This window comes from Anomalospiza imberbis, chromosome 6 (genome assembly GCF_031753505.1).
Source record: "Anomalospiza imberbis isolate Cuckoo-Finch-1a 21T00152 chromosome 6, ASM3175350v1, whole genome shotgun sequence".
Classification (NCBI taxonomy): domain Eukaryota; kingdom Metazoa; phylum Chordata; class Aves; order Passeriformes; family Viduidae; genus Anomalospiza; species Anomalospiza imberbis.
This window is the reverse complement of record NC_089686.1, coordinates 16,444,586-16,465,362: the sequence shown is the minus strand read 5'-3', so window position 1 is coordinate 16,465,362 and position 20,777 is coordinate 16,444,586. Positions and strand designations below refer to the sequence as shown.

The following is a 20,777-nucleotide window of genomic DNA, read 5'->3' as shown; positions in this document are numbered from 1 at the left end:
GTTTTATGATCAGCCATTTCTCCAGTGAACCAGTAGTGTAACTGTGATTAAATGCAATTAATGACATCTTGAATGCTCATAAAATCCCACAGCAAAATGCATCATATGCTCGGTTTCTAAAGAGGGGCTCTCTCAAGTCAATAAAACCTGCAAAGGTACAACTGTTCAGAGAGTTGGAAATGCAAAGATGTTGCATGGTACCACTAATAACACATATTACAGAGCCAACAAATAAATTTGAAAAAAAAAAAAAAAAAATCACCAAAGCCAGCAACCACCAGTGTTGTCCTGTTTTAAGAGTCCTGACACTTTTTCTTAGTAGCCACCAGCAATAAAGTCTCATGCAATTGAAAGCTGCAAAATGGCAGCTCTTCAGAAAATTGCAAATGAATAAATTCAGTTAGCAAATTTCTAAAATAGAGAGGTTATTCAAACAGGAAAAAAAGGCCTCTTCATTGCACTAACCCCTCCCAAGTTATGTCTGGTGAAGGACATAGAGGGGCTGATCTTTAAAGCTTAAATCAAACCCAAATTCCACCAATACCCTGGCTTGCTTATATGTATCTCCAGCAGAAACCCTCAGCTTATGGGATCAGGAAAGTGCCAACACTGCAATACTTGGAATTGTGCTTCTGGATCAGACCTGTCCTTGTTTTCTGAAGTAGCATTATCTGTATTAATGAGAATTTTGCTTTAATGAAGAGATCAGTGATACAACTTCAGGAGAAATCTAATACTAGATACAGACAGACTAGACAATTACATGATCTGAAATGTCAACTACCTTCTGAATATCAACATTAATTTTAGTAGGCACTTATGTCACCTTCCTCAGATACTGTTTACAGTACCATGAATTTATGTCACACTCCTGATTGCTCCTGCCCAGTACAGAGAAGAGCAAGTATTCTTTCATACCTACCAATGTCCTTCAAAAAAGGAGAAGGAAAATGCTGCTTCATTCTAAATTATCTGGTCCTCCAAATTCAGCAATTATGCCATAAACTTGACTTTGGTCCATTAAGCAAAGATGAATGTAAAATGTCAAGGCCACTATCATGTTTTTAGGGGTTTTTGTTTTTCTTGAGCAAGCAGAAAATTTGTGTTCCTATTGTTTGTCAGGAACTTCTCCCTCACAGTCTGCAAACACATTTTCAGTCAGTAAGACACTACCCTCACTTTAACTTAGGCTAATGTACTTATACTGCTTTATTAAACAATGCCCATAACTTCAGCCTATTTAAAAGATTCTCTACAATTCAGGAGAGAAGTAGCATAACAACATTTAATTATTAAGAATATTTAATATTCCAAAACATCTATGTGGTCACATGCTAAAAAAGACCCTAGTAAATCCTACTTAAATCATATACTAAATGACAAGAAAACCTCCAAACATCTAACAGAGACACAAGTACAGATGCAACATTATACTGCACATCAATCTCACACAGAGGTCAATTACAGCATAGATGGCCTCAAGTACCCCCAGATGACGGAGAGTTGAAGGCTGCACACACCACATGAAAGGGAATCTCAGATTAGCATCAAGACCTTGGATATGCCCTAAAGATATGATTGTGTCAAGGAAAAATAAGTTTCTTATATAATCTTATTACCACAAAAAAAAAGTTATTTTATTTTAAACTTTGTTGCAATTATATTTTCAGGACGAAATACAAAGACTGATGAGCTCTCACGACCCTTTATTTACATTCTGTATATATAGTCCTCAGGCAGCACGATTCACAATATTTCATTTCTGGACTACAATAGGAACATCACTGTTAAAGCTGCTACTGCAAGCCTCAGCTACTGTTTCCCATTGAAAATTCTGTGTCTTAACCTATTTTACTTGTTGCTAAGCTTTATTGGATTAGCTCAACAGGTAGGTCAACAAGCAACATAACACATGACTCTGAATCACTTTTCTTTTTTCCTGACTCTGATCTTGCTGACTTTTAAAAGAGGTCAGAGTATCAGCTTCAAGAATGGAGGAAAAAAAAAAAGAAAAAGAAAATCAAAAAAGGTTGTGAGTGAAAGTTTCAACACCTGAAGCACCAGACTCTCAGAATGTAAATCTTTTGGGGGCAAGGAGAAAGAAGGTTAGGACTAATCTCTCTTGTAGACTCCATATACACTTAAACAGCAACAAGATGACAAAACAAAAAAAACAACCCACTAAACCCTAAACTTCAGCCTCTAGTTATGACGAAATGGAATCTCCCATTAGAAATCACAAGTCTCAGGAATGACATCCCACTGCATCGGCATCTCCAGATCTCAACAAGAGACACAGATCAGTTATCTTCAGAAATACATTATATCCTCCCCTACACCATCCCAAACCTGAGTTGCTTTGTTCTCCTAGCAGGCTGCTGGAACTTGCACAGATGAGTCACACAGCCCATCCGAGTTCGTCATTTTTCACAAGTGCCTCTCTTTCAGACTTCCCTAAGCAGGTCCAGGAGCAGAGTTGTGGCAATCACATGGAAGAGCAATAGGCAAACTTTGGAAGAGAATGGCATGAAAAGGCACTACTCTACATATCTTCTGTATTATGAAGACCAAACCACTACACAATCTCTGCTATATATACAGAAAAGATTAAGTGTCCAGGGTAAACACACTGGCATCGACTCTTACAGTTTAGCTGGCTTGTTCATTATACAGTTGAGACACACAGAAGCTTTTTAACAATCCTAAGTGGTTTCAGCCTGGTTTATGTACTGCACAGCATTCAAATCTGGTAAAAGATGTGTAGAAGGAAACAGTAGAACAGTTACCTCCTCACTAAAAAGTCCAAATACACACAGTGTGCATACAGAAATTCTATTTAGAGTAACAGTTCATGCTATGGCTCTCCAGCAGCAGCCAACATGCTCATAACACTGCAAAAGTGCCCAGCTGTCACCACCCTGGTTTTAGGGGAGCACTGGTACAGTAGAAGAACACTGACAGCTCAAAAATGACACCCAACAAGTGCAGTGTGAGACTCTGCAGTCATTCCTGCACTTTGCTCTCTGAACAAAGAACTACTTGAACACCAAAAGTACAGAGAGTAAGAAGTCTATCTTCAAGCTAAGCACAGATTTATTTTTCCTATCAAGATTTTCATTCTAGTGTTAAAAACATTTCTTTATCAAGATTTTATTTTCTAGCAGCCCCTTTGAAAGCTTTCCTGTTTTAACAAAGTCTTATACCTAGAAACACTACTCCCATTTCAGCAAACCCCTTCACATACACAACTCTACCACAAAACAGCCCTTTTAGTACATACATTTCCAAATGCTGACAGTCTTTAAGGACAACAACTTCTTAAAAAAAAAAAAAAAAGAGGAAGGCAAGGAAGCAGCCTCTGGCCATGAGGAATAGATGAAGATAACCCTATTGTCAATTTTAAAAAGAAAAGGCATGCTGGAAGTACTTTTACACAAAGACAATTTCCTCTCCATTTCCTGTAGCAAACGTCTTTAACCCCCAGTCTCTGCACTAGCTAAAACAGTACAGCAGTCACCACAAATTAATGAGCAGAGAGCAGAAATCTCACCTGATAGTAAGTCTTAATGTTTCTGATCAAGATGGTCAGGTTTTGAACCCGAAGATAGGTATCATTATTTACATGCTTGTTGACACGTTGGTTGGTCGGTCGAGGATCTCTATTAAAAAGGAAAAAATAAAATATTACTATTAAACTGGCGTTAAGACGTAACACCTCAATAGCACATTTAAGTTTATTAATTAAATACACTGACAATTATACAGGGTACATATGCAGTAATCCACGATAGAATAAGCTCACTATCTCTGCACCTATGTGTAAGTTGGAAATATTTCCTGCATGTCAAAGTACCCTACTGCAACCCACACAGTCCTTCAGGTCAGCTTCCCTTCTTACCTGTATTTCCCTGAAAAAAGACCATATCTAGTGTATGCAAGCTAAATCAAAGCAGTCTCTGGTAATATGGAGTTTTCCTTATCCAAATAAAGGCAAGTCTAGGAAATACTATCATGCCTTCCTCGGCTTTGGAGTTTTCATGACAAGAAGAGGTTATTAATACTTGATTGGTGATCACTGTAAAAACTGCAAAGACTATATATATATTATAAACTGAAGGGGAAAAAAATACTGCACTTACTACCCCCATATCATCTAACTAGATCATTAATGTACATGCTATGTTTTTTGTTTGACTTTAAAAACAAATCAAAATTTTACCTGGAGCAATTTTATTTCTAAAATAAAAAATAAGACAAAAAAAGCTGCAAATTATTTCATACATATATACACCTTTGGATCATCTCCATACATTCACTCTATGATTTTGAAAAAAAAAAACTCAAAAATCTTTATCTGCCAATAGCACTGATCAAAGATTTGTGTTTCTTCTCTAATAATGACCCTTATCAGCAGACTCCTACACAATCCAAACACCTGCCTCCCAGAGCTCTGCTCTGGCTGTTAATTAAGCCATTCACAGCTTTTCCAGGACCAACTATTGAACTCAGGCCTTGACAAGAAAATAAAAGAGGAACTGATCCAATATTTATTTTTGAAATATACCTGCCAATGTTTATGTAAGTACATCAAAGAGTTTACATAAATATGTTTACTTTTTTTTAAAGGCACAACCATTCCAGAGCACCTCTTGAGTGAAAGCAGCGCTATGAGAAGAAGTATGAAAAAACACATAGATATTCCAGAGATGAGAGAAAACTGCCTTGACAGTAGGTTAACATCAGACACAGTATTTATGTACATGCATTTAAGCAGATGTCCAATACTGGCATAAACTAGCAAGACACTACACAGCCTTTCTAGCAAAGGACTTTGTATACGCATTTATACTACAATAAATTATGAAATTAACAAAAAGAGGCAACTGCAACAAGCTTTTAAAGTAAAATCTGTAGTAAGCATTCCATGTTACTGCTGCTCAGATACAGGAGTGCAGAAGCCATACTTGTAACAGTTTGACAGGATGGTTCCTTGGTGAGGGAGAAGCATAAATGCCACCAAGGGCTTGAGCACAGACAACACCCTGCTTTCAGTACACTCTCAGCAGATGCTGTACCTCAAAGAAAGCTGGACACAGCTTTTTTTAGGCAAGGCCACGACAACAAAGTGGGAAGCTAAAAGGGAAGAAACATCCAGTAAAGAGAAGCTGGCCAAACAGAAGGGTCAGGCTATAGTTCTCATTTCCATGTAAGCTCATGCAGGCAGCACACTGCCGCCACTGGCCACTGTCTGGCAGTGTTCCCAGGCTTGTGGCCAGGAATTGACATCTTTGACTGGCCAGCAGTCACTACTCCACAATCCTTCCCAGACCTGCACAAAATGGGCCAAAAATCTGCAAAACACACTGACCCGCCACAGGAAAGCAGAGGCTATTTCTTCAACAGCTGCAGCAGTGGAACTGCGGGACTTGGATGACGTTTCCAAAGGCACATAAGACACAGAACAACTACTTCCTAGACAAAATCTGCTCATTCTTGCACAGTGGAGGCTGTGTTACAAGAACACAAGCACTAGCAGGACCAGGCCCTCAGGAGCAATTCCAGAGCTTTTATCCTATCATCTTCGTTAAGGGTAATTGATTGCTCCAAGAGCCCTTAATGCCACTGACCTCAGGGTCCTCTTAACCTCCAGCCAAGCTGCAACACAGCATAGCTCTGACACTCCTGCCACTTCATCACAAAAAAAGTTAAAAAGCTTTTCTGAAAGTAGAATGTAGCTCAAAAACATGTTTTCTGAACATGCCGTGTAACCAGCTTCACACAGCACCCCAGCTTATTTCAGAAAGGGCCCTCTGAACAAGATGTGGAAGTCCAGCGCAGCCTACACTTCAAACTGCCACAAAGCTTATTGTCTTCACAGGAAAATGGAACAATGCCTCCTCAACAAGCAAGATTCCGTTTCTTCTGTCTGTGCTTAAAGACAATCCTACCCTAAAGAAGACAGACCTCTTGGCACTACACTTTGAACATTACAGCCCTTGCCTGTATGGTGAAATTTGTTCACCAAGAAATTTATAGAAAGAAACGCTAAGGTTCACACTGAAAATTAAAGAGAGGGTTTTTTTTTGGTTTTTTTTGGGTTTTTTTTGTTTTTTTTTTTTTTTTTTGCAATACTAACCAGGTAACGCCAACAAATTAATGTCTGGATTTATCTGAAAAAATCCCTGAACACCACCTCAGATGCCTTTTCAGTCCTTTGATGTTTGGTCTTTCCCTTACACACAAATATAATGAAAATTACTTTTTTTTTTTTGAAAACCACCTACTTCTCAAGATCCAAAAAGTTACCTAAATAAGACTGAGACAGCATGCCTGAGGTGTGACTTAGGGAAGTACTCCACAAACCATAAAAAAACCACCCAAGCCAAATAAACATATAGAAAGTCTCAAACTTCACTATATACCCAAACATTTTAAAGAAGTTGTCTGGTTCGTACACGTTCATGAATGAGTCTTCTAGGAACAGAGAGGAAAGGAAGGATCAAGAGACACAGATCAAGTGACAAGTTCAGCAGGCATGAGGCCACCAACACAGTGCACGATAATGCAACCCCTTAAGTCATAAAAGTAACCATAAAAAAATTAAATTTTAAAATCCAAAGTGACAATTCCATTCTTACAATTTCTGACAAGCCATTTTGATGAGCAAGGGGAAAGCCTTTAAGCCAGGCCCAAGGGTTATGAGATGCCAGAAGGAACTGACTGGCCCAGCATGCTGTGGCACTCTGCTCTGCAGGCAAAGCACTAACCAAAAATACACCATACTGGGGCTAGCCTAACTCCTCTACCATCCAACTTCTTCCTCTACCAAGTGAGATGATGCTACTAAGGCTGGCAGATTCCTAAATTGCCTAGAAAATGGTGGAAAACTGCACCTCTACATAGCATTCCAAGATTTTAAACTAAGCAGATGCCCATCTCTAACACATCTTCTGGTATTTGTGCCATTTGCTACAAACCACGGGGAGCAGGCACTCAAAACGCGGCTGTTCCTGTCACGTGGTCGAAATTAAAGACAACAGATCAACAGTACCACAAACCATGACAGCAACTGAAATGGAGAAACCTATTATTGTGCATTGTTATTACAGGATTTTAACACAAATAACGTTATCAGCAGATTCCTAACACACATCCCTATTTGCTAAATGTTTTGACAGGAAAGCAGTCTATTTTCAATTAGAAGAATTAGAACAAGCCAACATGAAAACACTTGCGTGCCTGCATAAACCTCCACATAATTTCTTACAGGAAGTTTTATTTGGGAAGTTAAATGAGGCAAATATTTGCTTATGCTTGTAGATACTATGCCACAGCTGCAACTGTAACACTGAAGGCAGTCATTGCAGTGCCACCATGTGCTAATTTCATACCAGGAAGTGACACACAGCCATCTGAAAAAAGTTCTTTAAAGTATGTCTGCAGAGAATCTCATTAACCTGGTACACATAAATCCATCAGCAACACAAGCTTGAAACACAGCAGTTCCACTTTGAAGATTAACATTTTTGTATGCAGAGCATTCAGCCAGTACTGCAAGTCTGCAAATATCAACGCTGTCCTTCATGCACAATCAGGTTGGGATATACACTTGAGCAGGACACAGGCAAAGGAAACCATTCATTTACAACAGAATTATTTGAAAAATAATTTATTTTGTTTTAAAATCTAAGTGGGGAAACCAAACACTGCTGTCTGACTCTTGCTGCTAAAATTACTCATTTAACAGCTAGGTGCCCCAGCCGAGAATCAAACACCACTCAGCTTTCTTAGAAACAGTCTTGCTTATTTTAGAGCTCACCAGCAATCCCAACAGCTGGTATCCTACCAACTACAGTCTGCTTAAACCCAGGCCAGGTTCCCCTCCTATGCCCTTGTGCCATGGCTACACTTGGCAAGCCTGAGCAAACCACGTTTTGTTCTGGGCTGGCATTCCCAGGGGCAGCCCATTTCTGAAGAGGATGAAGTTAAGGCACAGCCCTATTTTCACCTCCTGTCACAAAGCCAGCAGGGACCTGGCAGGCTGGAAAAGCAGCAGATAGGTGTCACATGTCTCTAGTGACACAGCTGCCTTGCTGAGATGAACCCACCACCTAAAAGACATTGACACTGCAACACAAAGCAGCTGGGATGTTCTCCACCCAAAGTTGCCAGACAGCATTTTGAGAAAACCTCAAGTATTACAACAGAAATTAGGGGCTGACTGAACTCCGACAGCCCACCCATGACTCAAGCAGCTAAAGTCTTACTTTCACTCAGCTATCTCCACTCAACAGGTATATCTGGATTTCTTCACAGATCCACCTTTTTCTGCCCTGAATTAAAATCTGCTTTGCTGCAGGCAGAAATGTTGTATTTTTAGTAATGAATTTCCCAAGAATCTGGCTTTCAAAGTCTTCACTGAAAGAAACAGCTTGATTTGTAGCAAAGCATTGCATCACACCTGGTGTTTAGATGCAAGCTTACATGGTCCTGTTAATTCTGTTCCAGTAATCAGGCAAGCAGGATAAAAAAATTCAAAGTGAAACAATGCACAAGTGATGAGGCAGCTGTCCACATCAGGAGCCCAGCTCCTTCACCCCTCCACCCCCTACTCTCTACATGTGTGTGCATGCCTGCATCTGTGCTTTCAAGCAATCAACACTATCATGGCATGGCAAATCCAATCCCAGATTTATCAAAGGCCCTCATTAAATAGGCTTTCAGCAGGAAGAAACCTCCAGCCAAGCACTGAAAGCCAACTTCAGGAACCAGGACTTAAACTGATGAGCAGTATTTTTTAAAAACACATTTATTTTTTCATTCTCAAAGCTTTGTGGGGCAGACACATGCCTTGCAAGACTTGTCTGACTTACATGTAAAGCAGTAATTGCATTGCAATTTCTGAAGTTAAAATCAGGGAAAAGTAAGGGTCAGTCAGCACCTCTCCTGAGCACCTTGCTAGGTCAGGATACACTGACCTAAATAAAATTGCAACCCTTCCTATAGTAAACAATCTTGGGATCTCAGTATAAAGCTTTTGGTTTCAAGCTCTTTAGTCACCATTAGAAGCACTGCTAAAGCTGCCTAAAAAGGGGGAGGAAAGGCCAGATTGCGTATAATGGGACAGTTTCCTACTCCACAGTGCTGAGTCTCCAACACTTCACTTTCTGAGACACCACTGCCAGAGATGATTGTTGGGAAAAAAAAACGCAAGGAAAAACCAAAGCCCCACCAACTTATTCATCTGACAGATTAAAACTAGTAAACATGGCAGGGCACCTCTCACAATCACAAGAGATCAGACAAAATGCCAACTAGTATCACTGCACTCAGCCAGGCTGTATGCTTATCTTCCTTATTTCCATGAGATCTCAGAATTGTCTCCTTGTCCCCAGATCACTGTTTGGTTGCTCCCTCGAGTTTAACAACTCTTACCTCCTTAGACATAGTTCATTGGTCAATTACAAATATTTAAGTTTGCACACTCTACCTAATAAAACTCTCCACAATGCCACAGTCATTCAAAAGCCACAGAACTTCATGATTAAGTAAGACTTGGTTAATTTTTCTTGTTTTGAAATAAGATGACTATTACACATATAATAATATCAACATATTAGATAAAAGTGCTGTTTAGTTAAACCTGCAGCCAACTCAGAGACTGTTCCTTGATAGTTAGGCTGGTCATCTCTGTGCCAAACACAATGGTCATGACTCAAAATTTAATTTCCCACATTTTGGAAAGCTACAAGCCTAGACCTAAACCTTCATACTTGAGGCTCTAATTTGCAGAAAATAATCTTTTTAAAGAGTAATTATTCCTTTAAAAATGCTGGAAATTATGTCTTCTCTTTACAAGAGGCTTCTATCCCTGCCAGTTTACACCACTAGCTTGTTATCTCCATGTGCTGGCAGATTTGGGTTCTGCTCTGAATCATGGATTTTCACCAGCTTCACTATTTAAGCTCCAGTTCACAATTTTCACTCCTGGTAACATCAAACCAAAAGAAAATTTTATTACCTTCTCACGTGGAGCAGCCAGGTACCAGAACATAACAAAACTTGACAATCTGAGTGGGTGAGGCATTGATTGTCAGACTTAATGTAATTTCTCAAGATTTTAAAGGATTCTAACAGGAATTCTTCATTTAAGTGCTTGGACTAACTCTGCAAACCACTGGCCGAGCTTCAACTGATTTCAGTCACGTAAGAGAGCACACTGCCAAAACTGATTGACTACCAAACTCTCCTTCCCTGAAAGCCAAACACTTGTCCCTACAAACACTCTCCCAGATGTATTTCAGAATATTTAAAATAAAATACAGAAAAAGAGAAAACGGTCAGGCTCTGCACGCAGCACAGTAGATCACCAACAGGAAAGGATGTGGTTAAAAACATAGCACAAGTCCTAACGACAATTTAATTCGATGTTAGGGTATTTTCAGCATTCCATCTTTTAACCAATTTCTAAGTTCCCTCAACACATGGCCTTACAGTGTCGCTGGAAAGAGGTAGCACTTAAAAGTTTTTCCAAATTATGTATTTAGTATCGAAGTTTACGCAAGATCAAAGTTCAGATGAAACCCTCCCAGTAAAGCTTTATTTGATACTGTACTTTCATTTCCTTCTTTGTACTGCCACACACCTTCCACTGTAGCATTAACTAAGATAACTGGGAGGAAAAAAAGGGAAAAAAAAAGAAAACCACACACATACCACGCAAAAAAGATTAGAAAAACAAGTTAAAGAACACTGGACCTGGATGAGTTCGGAGCTTTTTCCCCCCCACCACCGTTTTCTGTTAATTTCGAAGAGCAAGCACAATGAAAACCGCTCCGGCCCCAGGCCGCCCCCCCCGCCTGAGCAAAGCTCCGGGCCGGAGCCCCGACAGCCGCGGGAGGGGCAGGGCGCTTCCCCCTCACGTCTGCTGCCCTCCGACCCCACTCACATTTGCAACATGATTTTGTTCAGGACGACGCCATCCACCAGGTCCATGTAGACGCCGAGGTTGTCCTGGTCCCCGCTCCCCAGGTCCCCGAAGGTTTTCACCTGCCGGAGGAAGGACAGCACGGTTGGGGGATGGCGGCCGGACCCAGCCACCCCCGGCAGGACAGGGCTGCCCCCTCGCTCCCCGCCGCCCCGCTCCGCTCACCCATGTCACTAAGGGGCTCTGCAGGAAGAGCTCCAGGAGCTCGGAGACGGTCACGTCCATGTCGCCGGGGCTCGGGGCGGCGGGAGGCTGCGGGCGCGGGGCTGGCTCACTCGGGAGACAAAGGCGCGGAACCCATGGCCCGCCGCCCCGCTGCCCGCCGGGCGCTGCCTACAGGGCGAACAATGCGCGGCTCATCGCTCCCCCGCCCCGCGCCGGGGGCACACGCGGGGCCGCTCGCCGCGGTCCCTCCTCCCGACGGCAACAGGCCGGTCCTCCCCCGCCGAGCTCGCTCCGCGGCTGCAGTAGAGTTTCTCCAGGAAAAAGCGAGCCACGCCGGCAGAGGAGAGAGCTCAGCCACCACGGCGAATGCCCGGGGGCCGGGAGCAAAAGCGCGGAGTTGCGACGGGACAGCTCCGAGCGCCCCGCAGCCGCCCCGCTCCGGCCGCCCTGGTACCTGTGGCGAGGCGCGCCCGAGTCCCGGCAATTAGAGCCGGGCGGCGGCGGCGGCGGCGTGACGGACAGCGGCCGCGGCCAATGGGAGGGGCGGAGGGGCCCGGCGCCGGCCAATGGGCGGCGGCCCCGGGCGGCCGCGGGGCGGGCCGCGGTGTGGGGTCGGGGCATCGTCCGCACGCGGCCGCCAGAGCGACCGCGGCCTCTGCCCGCCCGGCGGGGGCGGCCCGGGGGCGGCCTCTGCCTCTGCCTCTGCCTCTGCCTCTGCCTCTGCCTCTGCCTCTGCCTCTGCCTCTGCCTCTGCCTCTGCCTCTGCCTCGTTCCCGCTGTAACCGAGGTGATGCGCGGCCTCGCGAGCAAACTCGCCCGCGGCGCCGCGCCGGGGGCGGCTGTACCTGCCGGGAGCCGCCCGGCGCCGCGCCCTCCTCCGCTGGGAACGGCGCCAGCGCCCAGCGGGAACGTGCGGGTCCGAAGTTTCCGCTTTAAAAAGCACGAAATTCCGCACGAAGTGCTTCTCAGGGGCGCTTCCAGACGTGCCGCGTAAGCCCCTTAGTGCAGCTCAAAGAAGCAGGAGGGAAATCTCGGCGCAAGGCGAGCGGCACAGCCTGTTGCGCTGCCGCTGGAACGAGCCGCGAGCAGGTGCCCGAGGCGCTCCCGCGCCGGGGCAGGGCCCGCGGGGCCGGGCCGGGCCGGGCCGGGCGAGCCCGGCGAACAGCCCGTGCCTCTGCCGCAGCGCCCACCGGCGCGCCAGCTGCTTTCCTGCGGGGCGGAATGCATCCCGTCTTCAGTCGGGAAAATAAATAATGCTGGGTAATCTGGATGATTGCTGCTTTATTTATCCCAGGCTCAGAACTTGAAGAGACATAATTTAGCCATGAAGCTGAATAGTGTAATGCACGGTGTCACATAGTGGGGCTTGGTGGTGTCAGGATTTCTGCTTGACAGTTTGCTCTACTTTTCACAGATCTAATTGTTTATTCCTGGTATTTATCAGTCTGTGCATTGGCCATTTCTTATTGCATTCTGCCTATTTCTTGTTCGATCATACTGAACTCACAAAATAAATTTTGGATCTTGCACGGTCAGACGAGACATCTAAAATTCTGGTTATTATTAACCACCTACCTTCGATATGTGTTTTTCATAAGGGGTTGGGTACATGTGTGTTTGTGCATCGGCTGAGGGAGAGACATCTGTTGTTGTGCCTGAGGGACCAGAGCAGTTTGCAAGCAAACTATTACTAAATGATGGACACTGGTGTTCATTGTAGAGGCCCCTTTGTCCCACTAAAGATCGGCTTTAATGATCTGCTTCATGTGGATCCTTATTTTAGGCAGCCCTGTAGACAAGGACAGGTAACTCCCACTTGGCACCCTGGTACATGTGAATTGCAACTTGTTTAAGAGCTGTTTTGCTCAGTTTCTTGAGAGGATGTACAGGAGAGCACAAGTGGTTAAATTAACCCTTTACTGTAATGTAGTAATGTAGTCCAGTCCTTTCGGGGCCTGAAAAGAAGGAAGTTTTGCAAGCAAACCATCTGTTGTAGTTGGATGGAGAAATAAGTATGCTTTTGAGTGTAACAGCCACGGAGAGAAAAAGAATGGTTTATAGTTTCTCAACACTTCAGAGAGATGGACTGCCATACTTTGATTTCCTGAAGCCTTATGATTTCCTGTCTTGTGGAAAGATTTCACTAAATAAATTTTCAAAGCATTTACTGCAGCGCTTACAACAGATGTGTTAATCAATAGAATCAAAAGCAAAACAACTTAGTATTTGAAAACTGTATAGAGCTATATTCACAGAAGACACAATAGAGATGCAAGAATGCTTTCCCACTTTTCACAGCTTGGATGCAACTCGTTTGTAGGACAGACTCCTGAAAAGAAGCAACAGCTGCATAGTCCAATCCAGGTGCTGCCAGAAGTGAGACAATTGAAAGGGAGGGCGCATCTTGGAGCACCAAATTTCTTATCCCGGAAACGTTCCTGGGGATGCTGTTAGCTGCCACATGCTCACGCGTTGTTCAAGGTGGCTGCCTGTGTTACAGGAAACGTTTGGCCTCAGGCAGTATGGAGGCGGGTGCTGGAGGTGCAGCCGCAGCAGCAGGACCGAGCGCGGTCGGGAGCGCGGTCGGGAGCGCGGTCGGGAGCGCGGTCGGGAGCGCGGTCGGGAGCGCGGTCGGGAGCGCGGTCGGGAGCGCGGATGCCGCCGGCTCGGCCACGGCGGGCAGGGGCCGGGCGCCCTCTGGCGGCGGCGCGGGAAGCGGCTGCGCGCTCGGTCGGACGCCGAAAGCAAAGCAGCAGTGGGCAATAAGAACATTTTTCTTGCTTTGAGATGCGCTGGGAGCACTGATGTAGTCTGGAAAATACTGATAAACTGCTTCGACACGCATGGGGCAAGGGGGATGCGCTGCTGCGCAGGGCTGCAGGCCGCGGGGACGCACGCTGGGAAATGCTGAGAAGCTGCGAGTCTCCTGAACCCCCCGAGCCGCACGGCGCGGGCGGCGGAGCGCGGCTGCCCCGGGCGGGAACAAGCCCAGGCTTGCCCGGAGCTCCGCCGAGAGCAGCCCTGGACGCGGGGTTGCGGAGGGCAGGCTGCCTGACTTGGGCAAAACACATACCCTGGCTACGAGCCCCCAGAATGCGCGCGGAGAGGTTTCCCCTCGGAAATTCTGTGTCATACCTGTCAGCCCCAGCTGGGTGTGTGCTCCCTCCACGTCCTCTCCAAACTGTGCCTTAGCGTTTACAGTGAGAACGCTTTTATTCACGCACCTTGTGTTCCACCGCAGATGTCTCTTGTAAAACCTCACCTACCTATTACAGGCCAAGTTCTCATTTCTGATGGTACCTGAAGCTGCCGCCTTCCCAGAGCAGATAAAATAAAACAAATACCAACGAATATATCCAAGAAAGTTCAGATCCAGACATGTACAAGCAATTGCATTTAGAAATCATGCTTCTTACAGTAAAGCAATGATAAAAATTTGTACAATTTAAGTTTAATGTCATTTGCAATAATTTTGTTTTGATACCGTTTCACATGGTCAACTTTTAACTAAAAACATAATTATCAAACAATTAAGAAGCACCAGAACTGTGATTTAAGACACCTACATAGGTACGAGCTACTAAAGACACCATTGTGTTTAATGCCTTCGTTATCATCATGTCTATTTCTAAAGCAATTTTCACAGCCACAGAGCACTGGATTTCCAAGGACAGACTACAGAGGGAACTTTCTAAGCTCAAACATTTCCAAATGTTCCTTTAGGCTGACTGTAAATGGCATGATTCACCCCCCTCAGACTGTCCCCTAGCAACGAGTACAACCATCAACAAAACTCCACCATTCATCTGCTGTCTGAAGTGTAAGTTGCTGAGGGATGGGAATAACAGAATTCATGGGGTTACAATACAAGAGTTAAACTCATGGTAATCAGGAAAGAGCTTTTTCGCCTCCTTTGCTTGGCACTGTCGTTAAGCAGCTTTCTTGTAAATATGACTTGACTGTTCATCAACCAACTTCTCAGCTACGGAGCAAGTTTGCTTTAAGTAGACTCTGGAGCTGCAAACAATGTGTGCTGGGAGAAAAAGAAGGTGGTCGGAAGATAGCTTTGGTCCTTGCAATGTTCGATTCTGAAATGAGGTTTTTAATATCGTTTGTTTTGTTTAGACAAAAGTGGTAAAGAAATTTGAATGAGAGTAAAAAGAAACAAATCTGTATGTGCTACCAAAACACACACAAAACTCTAGAAGTATTTGCTAATGTGCCTTGGATCAATCTGAATGCGGGGGCAGGGGGGCTGGGGGGGAGCGGGATGCCGGTGATTTACAGTCTATGGCTGGTATCTGAAACATTCAGAGAGAAACTCCCAGAAAAAACCTAGAATTAACCTTCAGCACATGTTTGTTCAGTGCTGAAATGTAAACCAGCTGCTTAGGCTCCTGAAGAGACTAACACAATACAGAACCTAAAATACAGAGAGAGAGAGTTTGGGCAGAATAAATATCTCATAAACCTCTGAGTCCATAGAAAATAGAGAGTCAAATACACAAGGCAAATAATAAAGTTAATCCAAGCAAAAGATATGGGGAGGAGATGAAGGGGCACCAGCAGTTTATGGCTCTGCATGAACTGGAAAGCAAGGTAGGAGTACTCAACATCCCAGGCAAAGACAAAATGTGACATAACCTCCTTGACTTGAACCCTTCAGAGTGTCACAGCAGTGGAGGAATGCCCATGGGCCTGCAAGAAGAGAGAAGAAATTAATTTTAGTTAGATCCACCACCTGAAGAGTGCTAGAAGCAAAGGCTGATCCTGGTGATCTAATGCAGTGAGCTCACGAGATACAGCAGGGTGAAAACTTCATGTCCAGCAAACCAGGAAAAATGTCCTCGGAAGCAGCAGCAGCAAGGGGAAGATGCCTTGCAGGTTTTGAAGACACAATAGGTCCTGGTCCGTTGAGAAGGTGATTACTGAAGAGAATAAATGCTTGGGCACCTTACCCAAAACCTTGTGTTCTTATCAGGGCAGGGAACATACCCCAGGCGGAGGAATGCCATGTATGTTTCTCAGTTTCTTTTGCTTTGAAGAAAAGAACAACATCAGCAGCACTAACTGGGAATCATGAGACAAGAAAAAGAACCAGTAGGACCACATTAGGAATTGATATTGACTGCTTTAAAGGAAAAATGGGGAAGCATAGAAAACACAGAACAAACGAAAATGTATTAAATATAACATATTTTGATTATGTTTTATTAATATGAAAAAAATTGAAACAATAACTATCAATTCCTATCAATCATAACTATCAAATGTCCTTATAAAAACAGAATGTGATTTTGAAGGTCCAGTACTTCTGGGAATTTTAGGTTTTCAGACTGCTGTTTTGCCACTTTAGTTTATAAGAGCATATCAATATCAATATCAATGACACTGGGGGTGAGGTAAAAATAATAGGCAAGCCAAAAGTTTTATAAGCAGCTTTGGGAAATACTTAGGCTGGCTAGAGTTGAAGGAAGGTGTAAATTCACGTGGAAGGCAAACACTCCAGGGACAAGTTAACAAAGCCTCAGCAGGGAGGTAGTTGGCAGCAGGGCTGGGACACCACCTCTGACACCTACTAAGGGCAAGAGCCATTTCTTGGAACAGTGAACAATATGGCAATGAGGAAATTTGTGACCCTGCTAGCTGCTCAAATAGCACCCCGAATTCACTTCTGTGTGCAAGAGTAACAGATGTGGGAAGAAGAATTTGATGAACTAATGAAAGACTCCAGTTTTGAAGGGTTGTGACAGAAGGCACAAAACGAAGGTTGTTCAGTGATACAGTTAGATATAGTTGTTTGAAAAGATTATGGTAAAAATTGGTGGTCAGTACTTTATGCTCATGTGCACTTACTTAATGTGCAGAAACACAGAAGGTAGCTTTTTATATTAAAATTTATATAAAAATTATTTTAATATAAAAATGTATATAAAAATTATATAAAATTTAATGTTATTTAGAGAAGGTCAGTGTGGACAGAAACGGACTTTAAATCACAGGGACTTGACTTACTCCCTTAGAAGAGAGACTTTTTTAATTACAGATGCTTAAGAGAATTGCTGTTTGCATTGTAACACTGGTATTTCCCAGATGCTGGAGTGACTGCAGACTCACTGCAGAGCACACAAGGACTCTCCTGTGCTGACAATACTGTTCAACTCCATTTTTTAACTTGGCTATTCCCATCTCCTGTCTTTATACTCTGATGCAAGACCTGTAGGCATATTACCAATTAGCATAACTCAGTTCTATCACTATTTGATGTAGTAGCAACTGGGGTATCCAAAAAGCAGAGAGAGAACCAGACACGTTGTACTGGTACAGCCTCTCTTCCTGACCTACATCAGCCCCATGCCATACTCTGCTATGTATTTTACAAAGGCCAGTAGGATGCTGCAAGCTGCCAGACACAAGAGAAAAGATTAGCCTTGTCTAAGAACTTGGGAGTATGATGTATGGGCTCTGGGATGTGTGTACTTCCAGAAGGAATGCTAACCCACACTGGTACACTAGCCAGGGAATGCTGCTGAGTCCTCTCAGGTGGGCAGCCCACCTACAGTATCTTTATGCACATAATTTACTCTTGCTCAGAAGATCAGTGCTGTTTGGCCCAAATCATCCCCCTTCTGTATTACAGATGTACATTTCATGAGCATAGTTCCACCCTGTACCAGAGAATTTCCAGATCTCAACCTAAACCACTAAGAGCCGTTCCCATGGAGCCATTTCAGAGTCCTGAGACAGACAGATACTGTACATCCCTGGGACATTCTGCAGTGCACAGCAAGGCCAAGGGTATAGATCTACGGTCACTTTAAATCAGTGGCTATTTTGATCATTTGCCAGTAGCATTCTGCTTTTTTAACATTACCTACTGATTTATATATTATTTTTACATTGTTCATAAATACAATTGGCATACAGAAGATGGCATCTTCCACCTCCTTTTAATTGCCTTTTTTTCCAGCAGCCCACAGGGGTTCATTTCAGCTTTCAGTTGTTCTAATAATTTATATTAAATCCTCACAAGATTCTTACTCCAGTGAATGTGGTTGCAACTAGAGCAGTATCAAATGAAATCTACAAGCTCATCAGGTAGCCAGGCACTGATGAAAATCACAGGAGAGAACCACAGAATATCACGGGTTGGAAGGCACCCACAAGAGTTGAATCCAGCTCCTGGCTCTGTACAAGACCATCCTAAAACACAGTAAGTTATGTCTCCCTCACATGAATGAAGACTTTCAGTTATGGCTCTGACTGAAGGTGGGCATTACAGGCCCTCCCACAGGAGGTTTTCCTGTATCTGCAGCACGCCCACATGCCCCACCTCCTTTCTGAACTGAACTATGAGCTGTATATTCCATCATTTCTTCTGGACTCCAAAAAGACTAAGTAGTGGAGAGCATGCACATGGACAACTTCTCTAGAAACACTTCAGTTGTAGCAACTTCTCTTCTTTGAATGCTTGCTCGGTTTTACGCGTAGGCTGTGGGTGACCCATCTCGTCTCCTGCCTTCACAACTTACCTGGAATGGGAGTTGATGTCCTCAAGGCAGGGGAACTGCAGTGCTGCTCTGGCATCCACAGCACTGCTCCAGGATGCCTCTGCAGCTGTAAAATGGTTGAGAGGGGTAAGGCTGAACTTCAATGGCCACTCTGCAGATGCCAGGAAACATCTAGGCAACCAACTTCATTGTGCTGGGTTGAAAAGACAGCTGCCTGCCTAACAGCACCACAGCAGCAACACGAGAACAGAGCCCCATCACTTCTGCAATTAAACATCTCTGCAGGGATGCAAAAACACAGGCAAACCTGATCTGGACAGTTCCATCCTTAGCACCTTAAAAGGATTGGGCCTACTTGGCATTTAACTCCATGAGAACATGATGGGTGGGCTATGAGAGATGAATGAATGAATGAATGAATGAATGGCCTGAGCTTTGTTGCCAAGCAGGCACATTCCAAACAGCACATTCTAGGGCCAAGTCACTGTTTGGATATACCAGGTTTTAGATGCTTTCACCTTCATGATACAGGAGAACTCTTTTGTGGTGATGTGCACTGTTAACCCAAATGCAGCCACACTCTGCACACATCAGAAGAAAATCTGGAAATATTCCAGATCACCTGGAATTACTTTCATTAGTGTGGGGGTTCCTCGAGGGACCAGGTAGTTCATATACATTCTGTCTGGTATTCCCAGTAAGTCGAGGCTCAAAGTTTGGAAGTTATTCAAGGAATGAGCATCAAGCCTTTCAGCCACTGAAGGAACAGAGGGGCCTGTACGGATGATTTAAACACCCTGGCTCTTGTCTGTAAATACTGAAGGGTTTGCCCTGTAAACCATACTTCAGAGCACAATTAAAATGCAGTTAAGATGACTGAGCCACGCTTAGTACAACATACATGCAGGTCTCTTGGGATGAGGACAAATGGTTTGAAAAATCAGCCAAAAGAAAGATCTAGAAGAGATACTGTTTCCTAACATCATTTCTTCCACCTATAAACTCAAACCCACTCTTTAAAAAAAAAAAAAAAATTATCCATCACTTCTCGCAATCCCAGTATTTTTTTCCCCTAAAATACATTTCAAGTTTTCCATGAATACAAGTGAATGTCACTGAGCAAGAGTATACCCACCATTCATCTCCTTCCAACTTCCATGAATGTATTATATCAGTGCAGACATGTCCTGTCAGGCTACAAGCATTAGATAACTGGGAAGACAACTAACCATGTAACCACAAGTTAGACAGCATTGAAAGACATGCAGCCTAATGTTTTACACGTCTTTTAGAGCTTCATAAAAATATAAAAACTTCAAAAAGTTCCTGATTTCATTATTATTTTGACCCAGCCCAGTAACTTCAGCATAATACTTCTGTTAAATGTAATGTTTCAAAATCCAAGATTCCTACAAGTATTATGAAAGTATCCAAAAGTCTGGAAGACTGCAGCATCAAACATCACAAGATTCAAGCACTCGATTGCTAAAGGAACAGAAAAAATCTTTAACAAAGTGTTCCTTTGACCAACCCAGAAGAATGACTTCCTGAGAGAGAGGCTGAAAGACTTGCAGATGACTGTATGGATGAATTTTGAGAGCTTTATGCTCAAGAAAAGTTTGACAGCTTGAGCTGGATTTGGGTTCTGACTAATTAAGAAAACCTGCAAAATTGCAGATTTCTTTGTCACAATGTCTGCTCTGACACCAAAGTTGCAAAAATCAATTTCAGACAGTTTGTTGCAACAGCATGGGGACTCAGCCCATGGGAAATCCCATGCAGCAGCAGATTGTGTCTAATCCTGTAGTGACCATGTGCAAAACTCCTGACCTCTGTAAAACTGCTGAGAATTGCCCTATCACAGACATTTCAAATACACTGTAAAAACTCAGCCTTAGGAAGTGATCACAAAGGAACTCTTTGAGAAAAAGATGGCTAATAATTTCTCCCTACCACACTCTTTTATTTAAATCCAAACTGGCTGGTATGTACTCACAAAGCCCAACCACTGAGGCTTTGCTTTTGTGGTTGGCACAGAACCTGCCATGCCATCTACAACGTTCAGAAACAAAGTGCTCATCTACCCTTGGGTCTGATCACCTGTGATCCTGCCT

The 20,777-nt window shown here is 43.7% G+C and overlaps 1 protein-coding gene across 1 annotated transcript in view; it reads right to left on the bottom strand.

Annotated features, from left to right (window-relative positions):
* The window catches only part of CCDC88C (coiled-coil domain containing 88C), a 96,114-nt gene extending 84,605 nt beyond the window's left edge, over positions 1–11,509 (bottom strand). The window contains exons 1-3 of the mRNA XM_068194869.1: positions 11,153–11,509; positions 10,949–11,049; positions 3,551–3,659 (exon numbers count right to left, since the gene is read on the bottom strand). Of these exons, the coding sequence (XP_068050970.1) occupies positions 3,551–3,659; positions 10,949–11,049; positions 11,153–11,212 (270 nt within the window). The 5' untranslated portion in view covers positions 11,213–11,509. The remainder of the gene's footprint in view (positions 1–3,550; positions 3,660–10,948; positions 11,050–11,152) is intronic.
* Between the last annotated feature and the right edge of the window lie 9,268 nt (positions 11,510–20,777).